The following is a 15,302-nucleotide window of genomic DNA, read 5'->3' as shown; positions in this document are numbered from 1 at the left end:
GAGACACCTGACCTATAAACTGCACATATTGCACCTAAATACTTATTACTGTTCCCATTATTATATCTTGAGTTTTGATGTTTGTTTAACATACTTAATTTTCCTTGTATTCTGTAATATGTAATGTTTTTTCTATACAAGATTGTACTTACTTATGGTTGATTTATGTTGATTTATTTTCTTTAGAACTCTGCAGAGCTTCGCAAAGATCTTGTGAAACTCATGTCTGAAATTAAAGTAGCAACGGTACTGTACATAAGCTTGATTTATATGTTTTTTCAGTAGTGGTGATAAATATAGATGACAATAAAAACAAAATCCAACATAGCCATGTAGCACTTGTATTTCTGTCACCATTCATATTTGGATTATTAAGCTGATGTAGCCCATGCCCATGATCCGCACAAACCATGCCCCTTTTTTATGAGGCCATGCCCCTTTTCTAATAGATCCTGCCCCTTTCGCCGTACATTATGCAGAGTGTGGTCATAATGTAAGATGGATCACGCAGGAGTCTGGTTGGATAAAGTATTAAGTTAACCATTAAAGCTCTGGGCAAGAATCACTGGGGCAGACTTATTGCCACAATAGGGGCAGAGTTCATTAATAGGCCCCAGAGAGTTGTTGGTCAGTTCGTTAGTAAAATATATTCAGATTATTGTTAGTCAGTCAGTAAATTATATTTAGTCAGTACGTCTTTAGTTCATTGTTAGTCAGTCAATCGGTAAAATACATATGTTTAATCATCAAATTATTAAATTTTGTAGATAAATTAGTCAGTCTATTACTTATAATAGATAGATAGATAGATAGATAGATAGATAGATAGATAGATAGATAGATAGATATAGATAAAACGATCCATTAGAAATTCACTATCAAAATCTAGAACAAACAACAAATGCTAAAGTGAACATTTTAACTGCTCACGCTGTGCAGGATAAAGACTGCTGGAAATGAGTCATTTTGTTTTTACATTAAGACTAACTGATAAGACTACATAAAAGCGGTGATAAGTGACCATTTTGTACTTAGAATAGACCTGATTCCTGAAATATAAAAAATATCAAAACGGTGATTTTAGTTGTTTATTAGTTGTTTATGAATAGTTAGTTGTAATTGCTAGGATCTTATTGTATCATTTAAGTACTCTTTTCTATATTTCCATTTTGGTACCCAACAATCCCTTGTGACCCTTCCCCACCAAGCCACTCCTTTCAAGAGTCCAGTTTGGGCCTTGTTTTGGTCGGGTTCTCGACCACTATTAGTATCAGGTTTAATGAGATTCCCTTTCTGACAATAGAACCAGAGTGGTCCACAGAGTGACCTCCAAATACAACTTGGGGAAATCACAACCTAAACACATGAAAGTGGTAGAAGTGGCATTTGCTCTATGCCTCCCTTTTTAATATTTTTCATTTATTCTTGCTGTAATACCTTTTAAGTTCTGCAGACACTGACCCTACAAACTGTTCTTTTCACATGTTATGAGAAATATCTACCAAATGGTATTTTTTTTAACCATATTTAAATCAACCAAAATAGCTGGAAATAGCCAAAAACAATATTTTGTTGCCCCAACTCTAACCTATAATGCAGTGATTATTACGAGTTTTCAAGGATTTAAAAATATTGGCTTCACTAGCGGTTAGAGAAACTCAGAACTTTCCCACTCATTTTAAAGTTCCCATTCATGTTATTCTGTTTTCCAGAATATTCACTACCTATAGAATACCAATTGAAATGTATGGGAAAACATTTCACTTTGTTCATCCTGCAGTTTTCATTTTAATATATCTGTCAATTCTTTCAGGGTATCCAAATTACTATTCTAAAACTAGTCTATTTAACTAGAAATGAAAATCACTATAGATAAAGCTTTAATATTAATATCAATGCTCCAAATGAATCTCTATGGGCTAAATCCTCCATGCACCTTGTACAAGTCAAGGTGCATGGTGGGGCCAAAGTGGATTTTGTGCTGCATGGTGGATGTTTTGTGGTTCATATATAACCTTCACTGTGTTTCAGTATTCTACTAATCTGCCATAGTTCTATCATCCCTCATATCAGTTGCCTCAAACAAAGATTCCACCACATACAAAACACTAAAGAGTGTTACTTGCAAATGTAATCATCATATTAAGAGCATGTAACAGAAAGAATACAGTTTTACGTACAACGTTCCCTGTGTGATATATAAGGACATTACAAGTTAGCTTGGAGTTATGTTCCCTTTATAAAAGCACTTGGCCTGCAACCTGGTTCTTTTGTTTGGGCACAATATTTCTTTAGTGTCTCCTAATATTTCACAACAGACGGTATATTATCCCATATGCAAAGGGTCTAGACGTTTTTAGAATATACACAATACTTTTCCTAAGTTTATCATTTTGGTACAACATTGCACAGAATAATTTTGTTTATGTTATTTTTGAATGTATCGTAAAATATAAAAAGATGGAACCAAACTTTAGTGATTATTTACATGAATACATTATTTATGACCCTTTAACAATTGCCTACAAAACATAGGATGTACAGGATTTGTTGGGTTTGAAAATCTCAAGTGGAAAATGGAACATTTATCAAGTTATTTTGTATACAATCTAAAAGTTTTTAAAGTTTTAGGAAAGCCATCAACTTCTTAATATAACTTAGTGAGGACCTATTCGAACTGACACTTTATGTTTTAGTTTCTTTTGCAATTACATGGCTTGTGTATAGCCCTCTGAGCAGTTATGCAAACAACATAATGTATTAATTAAGCATATTAGTTATTATTACTTTTTATTACAGCCGGAGGAATTGGAGGACAAATCTGAAGAAATTCTAAAACAATTTATTGACACACTTGTATGTAAATCTTTCTGTATAAACAGCTATAAATATTAATAATAGCATAATTGCTGCTCTTGGCAATGCCGGGATATATTTAGTGGAGGAAGAAGGTTATAGTGCCCAGCACTTCAGAAGCGCTAGGCGGACCCCAATATGGTGCGGCCACGCTCCGTGCAAATACTGTCCTGATTTGCCCAGTTGAAATATTGGGAGGTTTGGATTCAGTGTAATCTACATCTAACACCATCTGATAGGTCAGCTATTGTTAGGCACAAAACACTATATCTATCAGTGCTGGAAGGCAGAGGCATCTAAGACAGATCTCCCTACACATAGGAAAATACTTATTGACACTGGTCACATGATTTCCAGTGACCAACATGGAAGCCTGTACATTCCCACTGAGCTGTTCATAGAGCTCACATTAAAATAATAAACCTTTTAAAAAGAAAAAAAGAAAAAAAAAGAGGACCTGCTCAGTTCTCCAGGTGAGGGACCCCACCAGGGCCGGACTGGGACTAAAAATCAGCCCTGCCATTTAAAGCACACAGGCGCACGTGTTGTGGCTCCATGCACTATATTGTTGCACACTGATGCTGGCGCAGTACAACATGATGTAGTATGAGTGTGTGTGTGGGGGGGGGGGTATTTATTTCTCCTAATGACCCTCAACATTACATTATTAGCACCCCAATTACATCAATAAATACCATGACAATACATTATTGGTACCCAAATTACAGCAATAAATAACCCCCCCACACACTCATACTACATCAATCACCCCCACATTACAGCAACTGGCATCACCCCCCACATTACAACATCCAGCATCACTCCCACATTACAGCGTCCAGCATCACCCCCCACATTACAGCATCCAGCATCACCCCCCACATTACAGCGTCCAGCATCACCCCCCACATTACAGCGTCCAGCATGACCCCCCACATTACAACAACGGCATCACCCCCCACATTACAGCGTCCAGCGTCACCCCCCACATTATAGCAACACCCTCTCCTACTTATTAGCAATACTAAGCACCAAACACACTATAACATTGCCACCACCACGCCACCCCATACTACAGCAATACCACCAATTATACAGACGCCACTGTAGGAAACAATGTTTTGCTTTTTTCAAATCTCCCACAAAATAGCAACAACGTACAGAATACTTACACACACACATATAGGTAACAGGTACCCTTTTCTCTCAATTAAATAGTAATGGCAGAATTTTCATGAATCATTCCACATGAAATAAAACTAACAAATATTAAAAAAAAACATAACTATTGAATGATCAGTTGAACCCACACGGCCGCATTAAAAGTATTTCCATCTACAGCAAAATGTCAGAGAAAAATATTTTTGTTTTACTACAGTAACTGGATATGCGTCTTTTCTATTCATTTTAAAAAACACAGTATATAAATTAAGGGAGATAGAGGAGGTTGGTGAGAAATAATTGGATGTGATCCATCAGTTTGATTAGATAGGAAACATTTAGATTATTTACCTGGAGACGTCTACCCCCTTGACTCACAGGCAGGGCTAACAAGAGGAATTTTGGGCCCCGATACAAATGAAAGATTTGCCTTTGGCAGAAGTTCATATGATGCCAAACCGTAGTGTGCCCAGTTCATATTATGCCACATCGTAGTGCCCCAAGGTCATATTATGCCACATAGTATTACCCTCAATTCATATTTGGTCATGCAGAAGTGCCCACAAATCATATTATTGCATAGTAGTGCCCCCAAAACATATACCATACAGTAGTGCCCACAAATCATATTATGTCACAACAGTGCCTCCAAATCATATTATGCCACAATAGTGACCCCTAATAACATTATGCCAGTAGTGCCCCCAAATCATTAGTAAAGCCCAGACAAAAACTCATTCACAAATAATAATTGGTACAGCATATCAGATACTGAGTGTGAGTCCTAAAAGCAGCTTAATACATAATTTACAATGCAAACAAAAATAGATATATTGACACAATTACAGATAAAATTTATGACAAGCAATGTTTTTTCCTCTTAATTAAAAATCTCTGTACAGATAAATATGCAAAAAACATTACAGCGCAATGATGAGCAATACATAGTGTTAAACATTATTGGATACGCTGTAGTGTCCCCAGTTCAAGAAAGGATGGTTAAAAACATATTGCTCACGAGAAAATATATGAACTTACCTGATTATGGCATCCTGTGTTCTGTTCTCCTACTGTGCGCTGGGCAAGGAGGGATCAGCAGCTGTCAGTTCACACAGGAAGTCGGGAGCAGAAATAGAGGGCAGTGGTCGAAGCAGAAGTTTAGGAGTGGGGGTATAGAAAATATAAGTGAATGGAGTATGAAGGCTTGATTTTTTATTTTTTTTAACACTTGTCTCCTCTGTGCATTTCCATTCTTCATTACTACTTGTGTTTCATGATAGCTGCATCCCTGACATTCGAATTCTTAAGAGATCTCTCCCTTTACACTTTCTTTTACCTATGTCCCTGCACCATCTTCTCCTTTGTCCCTCTCACTTAACCCTGCACCTCCTGTCCCTTTGTCCCTCTCACTTAACCCTGCACTTCTCCTTTGTCCCCCTGCACCACCTTCTCCGCTGGCTCTCACACATCTTCCTGCACCACCTACCACCCTGGCTCTCTCACCCCCTCTCCCAGCGCCCCCTTCCCCTTTGGCTCTCTCACCCCCTCTCCCAGCGCCCCCTGGTTATCTCACCCCCTCTGCCAGCACCCCCTGGCTATCTCACCCCCTCTGCCAGCACCCCCTGGCTATCTCACCCCCTCTCCCAGCACCCCCTGGCTATCTCACCCCCTCTGCCAGCACCCCCTGGCTATCTCACCCCCTCTGCCAGCACCCCCTGGCTATCTCACCCCTTCTGCCAGCACCCCCTGGCTATCTCACCCCTTCTGCCAGCACCCCCTGGCTATCTCACCCCCTCTGCCAGCACCCCCTGGCTATCTCACCCCCTCTGCCTGCACCCCCTGGCTATCTCACCCCCTCTCCCAGCACCCCCTGGCTATCTCACCCCCTCTGCCTGCACCCCCTGGCTATCTCACCCCCTCTCCCAGCACCCCCTGGCTATCTCACCCCCTTTCCCAGCACCCCATGGCTCTTCCACACTCTTGACTCCCCCCCGCGCGATAATGAGGGCACCCACGCGACACCCCCCCCCACGAAAATCGTGCCCCCCCCTCTTCAGTAAAAAACAAACAAAAAAAAACAAAACAGGAAACTCACCAGTGCACAGCATAACGGGGGAGGGAGCTGAGGAGCATGCAACAGAGGTGGCTGATTCCTGGGAGGAACCAGCCACCAAGAAGACGGGAGAAGTGCCAGATGGCCAGTCCGGCCCTGGACCCCACCCAGCAGGTGTGGATTTACATGTATGTGCCGCCCTATGCCTTCTCCCACCCACAGTCTTAGTTCATGATTAACACTACCACTGTATCTTATTTGTTTAAACTCAATCCATGGAAGTAAATACATGATATCCTATACTAAGCTCATGGTTAAAGATTTTACATGTTTTAATACGTAAATAATTGTTTATAAATAGGCATTTGACTTTAGAAACATATTTGTTAATGTTAGAGAGAAACTCCCTAACATTAACAGTGTTAGATATATGCATAAAATTACACGTTTTTAAATTGTACATTTCCATACACAATATGTGTCTATTAATAGCATTGTAGACCTTAAGAATAATTTACTAATGGTTTGAGTAGACAAGTACCTTTGTGATGTTACGAAATGTATTTGGGAATCAGACACCTATTTCTATAGAACATATGGATGAGGAGCGAGTAAATTTAGAACAGTAATAATGGGGAAGTCTGAGCGCTCATATTAGCTGCGGGATAAGCACAATAGTGCACCCAAATATGTAATCATTATTCAAAACCAAGATTTCAGGATGATCAGCAACCAATGGACATTGGGAATATATATGAAGGCTTCCTGGTTTATATGATGAAGCAGGTGGTGGAAATTGGTAATTTAAACTAAATCCCTAGATCCAAATAAGCATAAATACCCAGCAAGTAAAGCATATGTAAACCAATATACCTCACAAGAGGAAATTAAAATATTTGTCACTTAAAATAGACCATAAATATAGTATATGACACATAAATCAGGCTAAAATGAGCCGTAAAATGGATGAAAAATGTAAGAGTATAACTTAATGAAAGTTCAGGCCCAATGAGACAGTAGAACCTGCTTAGTGTTGACACATGTGCAAGACAAGGTCAATTCCACCTTCAAAACTACAAATCTCACACAACAGATGTACAGATGGACCATGACAGCGCTCAGTGTAGACGTGCACCTATGTATGATTAGACTAATCAGTGGGTGATATTCTGTACTTATAGATGTGCTGCACTGGGTAACTGCATGTATTGTGTTATTTGTGAGTCTGCTAGGTTAACAAAATAAAAGGGAAGCATGGTTTCAGGATACATTATATTTTGCTGACCAACTTAATATGACAGAATTGAACAGAGTTTTCATAAGAAAAGCAGATATTTAAAGTCATTAAAATATTTAATAATATTTAAAAGTGAATATTTAACATCTTATCATTGTTGATCAATTCACAGAAAAAGTTTGGCTGTACCTTGGATATTATCCTTAGAAATAATGGAACTACATTAGTAAGTTTACATACACAAAATTCATATGCACAATAATCCTATAATTTAAGATTGTAAAAGTCTGTGTACAACTCACTGGTGTGTTTAAGGGGGTGGTGATTCGGTTAAGAAATATTGTCCAAAACATGATACAAAGTAAAAATGTTCCAATAGTATTTGTAGACTATGCTAGATGAGGATACAGATATTACATATTTCTGTGTGCATTATATGTATGCTAAGAAAAATATGTCTGCTTTAAAAAAAATTAAGATGAGAAGCAATCTGATCTACTAGACATGTTACATATGGAATATCCACACCAGCTGTAGTCCTGCACTTGCCCCTGAGATATATTACTTATAAATTACAGATTGTTTGTATTCATCAAGCTGCTTCCCATCTCCTATACTGTAAATAGTAAAATATTATGGAATTTTGAAAGAGAATTCACATAAATCCAAAATGTTGTTTATATTAAAATCCAGAAATTGTCAGTGTTCTATATTTATACTATATTTATGAAACTAACGCATTTTTCATATTGCTTTTGGGCAAAATTTAGAAGAGAAGGATTATGCAGATAGTGCATTCATGCTTACAGATGAAGTAGAGATTGTTCCACAAAGATACTTAGGGCCTCAGTTAGAGTTATAAACAAATACAACTAAAAAGGTACAAACTTGTATTTATCACACCATAAAATGCAAGGGGTGCAAATGCTGTGCCAAAGTGCAAAATTGCTCCCTCTATCTGGATTTACTCTTAACACTAAATGAGGCAAAAAATGTTTTCTAGCTCAACTATCCCAAACTACTCACAGATATGTAACAAGATAGCAGATTCTCAACCTGATCCTTAGGCATGGGGCAGCATTCACTAGAATTCTCGGCTTTCTCTGTATCTGTGAGAAAACAGAAATTTTGTAGCCGCTAACACTAGAAAATTTTACATTTGTGGTTATTCAGTCACTGGCAAGAAAGTTTGAGCAAATAAAAATACTATTTGGCAGTTCAAGGGCACAACTTTGACTGATATACTTAGTTTTCGTGTAATTGACAAAACAAAATGTACAGGTCTTTTTGAAATGTTTTTATTGATAATGTTATAGCTATGGATGCTCACATTTCCACATATTGTAAAAGCAGGCATTTTTCACTATAGTAAATCTCCTCCTAAATATGAAGGCATTTGTCAAATGCTGGCTACTAGGGAAAATATTGCTGATTGTAATGGGAAGATATGGGGATTGAGATATTTAAATAGCGTTTATTGATTGGAGAATATGCAATTTGGAGGGGATGATCCTAGTTTAGCAGATAACTGAAAAGCCCTTTTTCCCCTCTTAAAAATACATGATTTCACTCCCTATTTAGAGGTGGTGGAGATCAGGCTAGGCCAGGGTTTCCCAAACCCAATCCTCAGGGCTCCCCAACATTGCAGGTTTTCCATATCTCCCTTCTGGAGCACAGGTGTATTCATTACTGACTGACCCATTGTAACAGATCCACAGGTGGTCCTAATTATGTCACATGTGATCCGGAAACCTGTACTGTTGGGGAGCCCTGAGGACTGAGTTTGGGAAACCCTGGGCTAGGCATATACAGATGAATAATATATATTTTATTATAATGGTGTGTTCCAGTGACCACTGTACCACAGTGGGTGTGCTGTACCATGGTGCAATGTTCCTGATTGTCAGGACTTTATGCTGTGCGGAGGACACTTGATCGTGTTATTTGTCCATAAGAAAGGTTCTCCATCTGTAGTGTCATTGGGATGCCGCTTACACCAAGCATCAGCACTTCATGCAGGAAACCACATTTATAGGTGCAATTCTATAAATTATATTTTAAAGAAATAATATAAAAATGTAACATATGATATATAGACCAATATCCCCGTACGTCCATGACTTCAAAATATTTAAATGTGGATCCAACATGCAGTATTTTAGGGGGAAAAAGAAAAAAATTGTTATTAATTAAGCCTTAACTAAATGTTAAGGGCTGGTTCGAAAGCAATTGTAGACAGGACTTTGAAGTGATTTTTTAACTTTTGCTGGCATATGCATTTACATCTGGGAAGCAATCCTACACATAATAGAGCAAAGGATCTATGCAGAAACACTTACCTAAAGCACAAAGTGGATAATAGTCTATGTATGAACATGCTGGACAAACATGAAGATGTGTGTAACAATGTGTGCTGTCAGATCTCCATTTTTGAAACTTCATAAAATTATATTTTGTATTCCCATTGTTCCCCCTTTAAATAATGTGGTTTTTATATAGTTTGCACTGTATAGAACATGCCTTGCTATAATAATTATACATGGAAGCTACCTCTTAAAAAGAGTAGGGATGCCTGAGTGACCCAACATGTGTTCTGTTATTTGGAAAGAGAGTATAAAATAAAATTATTTAAAAATAAATAAATAAATGTTCCATTCAGAGATACAGTTAATTTAGTGCTTGGCACAGTTTATATTTAAATCTCATTTTAGAGAGACCTACTCGATGAAGGTGTTACACCGGTTGCAGAAAATTCGCAAAGAGCTATGGGATACATGTTGGTAAGTTATGTTTATTATTTTGTTTATATTTTTAAAATCTTTTATGTTACACAAAATAAGTTAGAAATAAATGTTGCATACTGTACATTGAAATTATTGCTGGCAAAATTTCACACTGGTGTTGAAGTTATAAGGCTTGTAGCATTTAAATCATAATATTATTGTGACATATTTTAAATAAATCAGCCAATTAAGGTTTTTACACAGCATGTTTTAGAACAACACTTATTAGATGTGATAGACAAAACCTTTAATTTGTCCATGCAGTCAAAGTGGGTACACATCACGTTTGAGGAACATTAACAATGCACTAAAGGACACATCTCAAAGCTTCCAGCATCATTTAGCGCAGTGGTTCCCAAACTGTGTGCCGTGGGTCCCTGGGGTGCAGCAGCGATCTCAAAGGGGTGCCGCAGCCAGCAGGTAATAAGCAAGATAGGGGACTACTTGGTAATTATTTTTGCTTAGGGGTGCCTTGAAAAAATTATGGAGAGCCTAAGGGTGCCTCGAACTGAAAAAGTTTGGGATCCGCTGATTTAGCGTGACCATACACACATTACACGGACACTGACAAATGTTTGCTAAGAGCTTAGCAAGTGCTGAATGAGCATTTCCATAGAACTCCATTGTATTTTTAAAGCATAATTAATGGTTAGAAATTAAGTAGCCCATAACAAAATTGACACAAAGTGAATGCTTGTCAGATGAGTACAGGTAATTTGACTTGCATATTATGATGATTTTCATCCTAGCACTTTTCGTATGCATTGAGAATGTGTTTTAAAATAAAGCCCATGTGTATGAAGCCTAAGGTTGCTTTTCCTTTCTTTATATGATACTGTAAGCTCTTTAGCCAAGCTCAGGTGGAAAAAAGTGCATTGGTTACTCATACCAGCAATTCATACTCTATATAGAAGATACAAATAAAAACTGTTTCATCATGAAGCAGCTGTACTTCCAGCCCCAACCTGTAGTTCTTGCTCATCATAGCTATTGTCCTATTGATTTGTTAATGAATACATATTATTAACATGATCTACCTTGAGGATGATACATGTTCTCACATATTTGTACTTGATTATTACCCCGGATACCTGCCTGCAGGAGTATACTGCTGACTGAAAAGCTCCATGCAATGGGGTAATCTGGATTTCCTGCTTGCTCCCAATCCCATATTATATGTCCAAAAACCACTTGGATAAATCCTAAATGTTCTTGCAGATGGAACCCTGAATTCTGTTTTCTTTATACCACACAATTGTTGTCATTCTGCTACAAAGACATCACTGCTTTTCACATTGAGATCTAATTTACCCAGATGTAGCCGTGTTTGAAAGAAAGAAAATGTTGAGCACCACTAAATATTAAGGTCAACAAAAGTGGTGCATTTGTTATATATAATATTTAACTCTAAAATATATTTAAAAAAAAACAATGTTTTATTTTTTTTATAAAATAATGCTCAAATTATAGTCCCATGCACTAATGAAAAGTGAGTGACCCAACATGTGTTATGTAATTTGGAAAGAGAGTATAAAATATAAATATTTAAAAGTAAATAAATAAATGTCCCATTCTGAGATACAGTGGATTTAGCGCTTGGTACAGTTTATATTTAATATTCAAATCTCATTTGTAGACAGGCCTACTCATTATTACTGATAAATCCATTGTAGAACCATTGAAAACAATATTAGAAGCCATTTTGGTAAGTTATGTTTAATATTTTGTTTATATTTTTTAAATCTTTTATGTTACGCAAAATAAGTTAGAAACAAAATTTGCATACTGTACATTGAAATTATTGCTGGCAAAATTTTACACTGATGAATTTATAAGACCTGTAGCATTTAAATCATATTATTGTGAAATATTTTAAATAAATCAGCCAATTAAGGTTATTACACGGCATGTTTTAAAACAACATTTATTAGATGTGATAGACAAAACCTTTGATTTGTCCATGCAGTCAAAGTGGGTACACGTCACGTTTGAGGAACATTATCAATGCATTAAAGAACACATCTCAAAGCTTCCCAGCATCATTTAGCGTGACCATACACACATTAAACGGACACTGACAAATGTTTACTAAGAGCTTAGCTCAAATTATAGTCCCATGCACAAATGAAAAGTAAAATACAAAAACTGCAATAACAACAATTTTACATTTGCATTAAAACTAAAATGACAAAGGATTCCCATAAGCAGGAGCCACCAACAATGGCTATATCACTGGTTATCAGATACAGAGTAGTATGAAAATATAATAAACATAATACAGTTCAAAGTGATGTAGTAATTACAGCTCTCTGCTATAACTGTGTATCTTATGGTAGGTAGTTCCTAAATTACACCTGCGGTATACAGAAATATGTTTGTGTGTTCAGAAAAGTAATGATAGCAATCCCAATAGAAAAAAACAGTCAAAACCTATAAACATAACATAACACCAGAACTATGTGACCACAGATATTAATGAATATGAGTAACTCACAGGAAATCAGTATGATATGGTAATAAAATAACATGGTCATAAAAGTAAAATGTTATCTATCAATAGAGAATATAGCAAAACTGCAATATAAATAATCAGGTTAATATTAATGCATCAAAGAACAAATAAAATGCAGTTGTATCAAGGAATGTGCAAAACGTTGCTAGATATTTATGTAGAGGCTGCTGAACGGATAAATGCTAAAGTATTTAGCTCACTTGGCAGACAGTGATGGAGTATATGTTTCTCATATGATTTCCAGTTGCCCTGCTCTTACAGTTTATATATTGCTTCACTATATAAACTGCTGAACATGCTGGCACTTGAAATATTAAACATTTGTGCACTTTCCATCATACATGCTGTATACACAGGCAGATTTGGCCACTCTGTGAGTGTCCGGATCAGTGTCAATATATTATAATATGATTGTTTGGCTTTTGGGCCAAATAACTTAATCTATGGGGTAAAAAATACATTGTCATTGTTTCAGCCCTATCAAATTTTCTGCTGTTGCTGACATGTGATCACATGTTGAGTGATGTTGTGTACATCAAACTTATACAGCGATTACAGTTGAATAATTGATGTTGCACTGCAAGGGGTGGAAATACAAACATATTTTGCTGGTAGGGCGCATACTGCACTTCCATGCTGCACACTCACATTACCCAACTTTTATTTTACATTGTATTTTAGAGGTTAGCTAGACTGCATCCCCCCTTCCCCACCCCCCTTCAGCACAAAATGTTTTTTCAGGTGCACCCATTAGCTGGAGTTTCTCCTAACTCGATAGAAGGAGCATAATATCCAGTTTTATTCCCCAAAATAGTCTGTCAATTAAACTGCATGTTTCCAGTGATAACTTGTACCATTTTACAATATGAACAATAGATTCAGTAATTTATCACTGAGCTTACGAATTCCTATCTTAAAATATTGGTGATATTAATACTAAATATTCCCCAGGCAACAGTGAGTGTGCTCATACCATCCAAAAGCTGTTTGTACAGTAAACGCTAACATGTAGGAACAAGAGAAAATGTATCCAGTCATTATGGTCAGAAGTATCTTTAATTCTTAAAGGGGTTTAAATAAAAACACAATTTTGCAGAAACATTTTCATATTATATTTTACAAAAGCTTCTTAGTATAGACATCAGAGGAATCTGTAATTTAAGCAGTTTATGTCTCAAATGTGATATAAGTAATATATATGTCAAAAAGTATATCTTTATAGGAGTGTATTGGATGACGAATATAATCTAGATATTCAGGGTATTACCCACTTAATTGATATATGCATATATTTAAATATTGATGATTGATATGAAAATTCTCTTAAAGAGACAGCAATACATTGATTTGCGTTATGAGGACATAATAACTGTATACATTAATAAGATGATAATGTATCCAAAATAGGTGCTTTTACCAGCTGTACTTGAAATAAAATATTATAAATATCAGAAATATTAAATAAATATGTAGCAAGCAAATATATAAATGCAATAATTATAAACAATAAAAGAGGAAGCTGACAGCTCATATTTTAGTCTTATTTATTTTAACACAATTTTCACTTACACAATCACAAATCACTTGTTGTTTTAAACATGTTGCCTTATATACAAAGAGGATGGTCTGATTTTAAAGCATATCAATAAAATGAAGGTTTTATCTATTGTAGCCGAAGTGTGGCCCCTACATAAATAATACACAGTGATATAAAAGCTCCAGGACATTTAAGTTTTATGTTACGTTTTCTATTTTTAAAAACCTTTAGACTTTATTTAGGAATTTTCTTTTTTCTAAATATTTTGTCTTTTGCATATTTTCAAGAAATTACAAGGTATTACTGAAAACACTGTGGATTTACTTTGGAAAGCGGTAACGTCATATTTTTTGAACAATATTTTTTCCATTTTGAAAAGTATGTTATAGGTTTTATTGACTTATATCTCATAATTTTTTATTTTAAGAATTAATTCACTCCCCAAGTGGCAGAACTATGGGTTTTCCATGTCTTCAATAATCCACCCTTGCTGGTGCAAATACCACTTCAATCTCCAGGGCTCGACACTCTCAATGAATACAGCATTTAGTGCAGTGTTTTGATAATGTTCAATCAATGTTATAAAAATGCTGCACTAGAAGGTGTATTCGGTAAAACTTCTCCAGTATGTCTTGCACTTGAGAGGGGCTTATTACCAGTGCTATTACAACTGATCAATGCAGGAAATATTGGGGTCTGCATTATACAGCTTTTATTTTGAATACTCCCATTCATAAACTCACTAAATGGAAAATAAAGAAATGCACGAGGAATGCAATAGTGCAAAGGACCTAACAGGTAAGATAAATGGTATTTGATCAGTTTGCCATGCATCTAGTATACAAAGGAAACTTGGATTCACTTTCAGCATCATGAACATGAGTGGAACTCTACATTAGTCCATACGTAGAGGTTTTAGTTTAACTGCCCTCATTTAATAAAAAAAGCAGAAACTGAACATATAGGACCTCATGTAGAGTGGGACGCAAGTCCAACTCATAAGCGCAAAGAGCACTCTTGGCTACTACGCATGTCAGACTGAGACGGATCTCCCTCTTGTACCTCTCTATGCTTAGAGAAGAGGAACAGAGGAGGAAGTGGGCGGGCCTAGCAATGTAAAGGTGTGCTTACGCTCTTTACATGCTTCGCAGAGTTGGAGGCAG

The 15,302-nt window shown here is 36.5% G+C and overlaps 1 protein-coding gene across 6 annotated transcripts in view; it reads left to right on the top strand.

Moving 5' to 3' along the window:
• LOC142099143 (uncharacterized) overlaps positions 1–15,302 on the top strand; it is a 59,220-nt gene that overhangs the window by 1,151 nt on the left and 42,767 nt on the right. Inside the window, exons 3-7 of one of the 6 annotated variants that reach the window (XM_075182314.1) lie at positions 187–246; positions 7,480–7,533; positions 10,019–10,087; positions 11,727–11,795; positions 14,427–14,474. In XM_075182314.1, coding sequence (XP_075038415.1) covers positions 187–246; positions 7,480–7,533; positions 10,019–10,087; positions 11,727–11,795; positions 14,427–14,474 — 300 coding nt within the window. The remainder of the gene's footprint in view (positions 1–186; positions 247–7,479; positions 7,534–10,018; positions 10,088–11,726; positions 11,796–14,426; positions 14,475–15,302) is intronic. The other 5 variants (XM_075182316.1, XM_075182315.1, XM_075182317.1 and 2 more) reach the window with 5 other exon arrangements.

The sequence above is a fragment of the Mixophyes fleayi genome, chromosome 8 (genome assembly GCF_038048845.1).
Source record: "Mixophyes fleayi isolate aMixFle1 chromosome 8, aMixFle1.hap1, whole genome shotgun sequence".
Classification (NCBI taxonomy): domain Eukaryota; kingdom Metazoa; phylum Chordata; class Amphibia; order Anura; family Limnodynastidae; genus Mixophyes; species Mixophyes fleayi.
The sequence above is the reverse complement of the archived record's forward strand: the minus strand, read 5'-3'. Positions and strand labels throughout refer to the sequence as shown.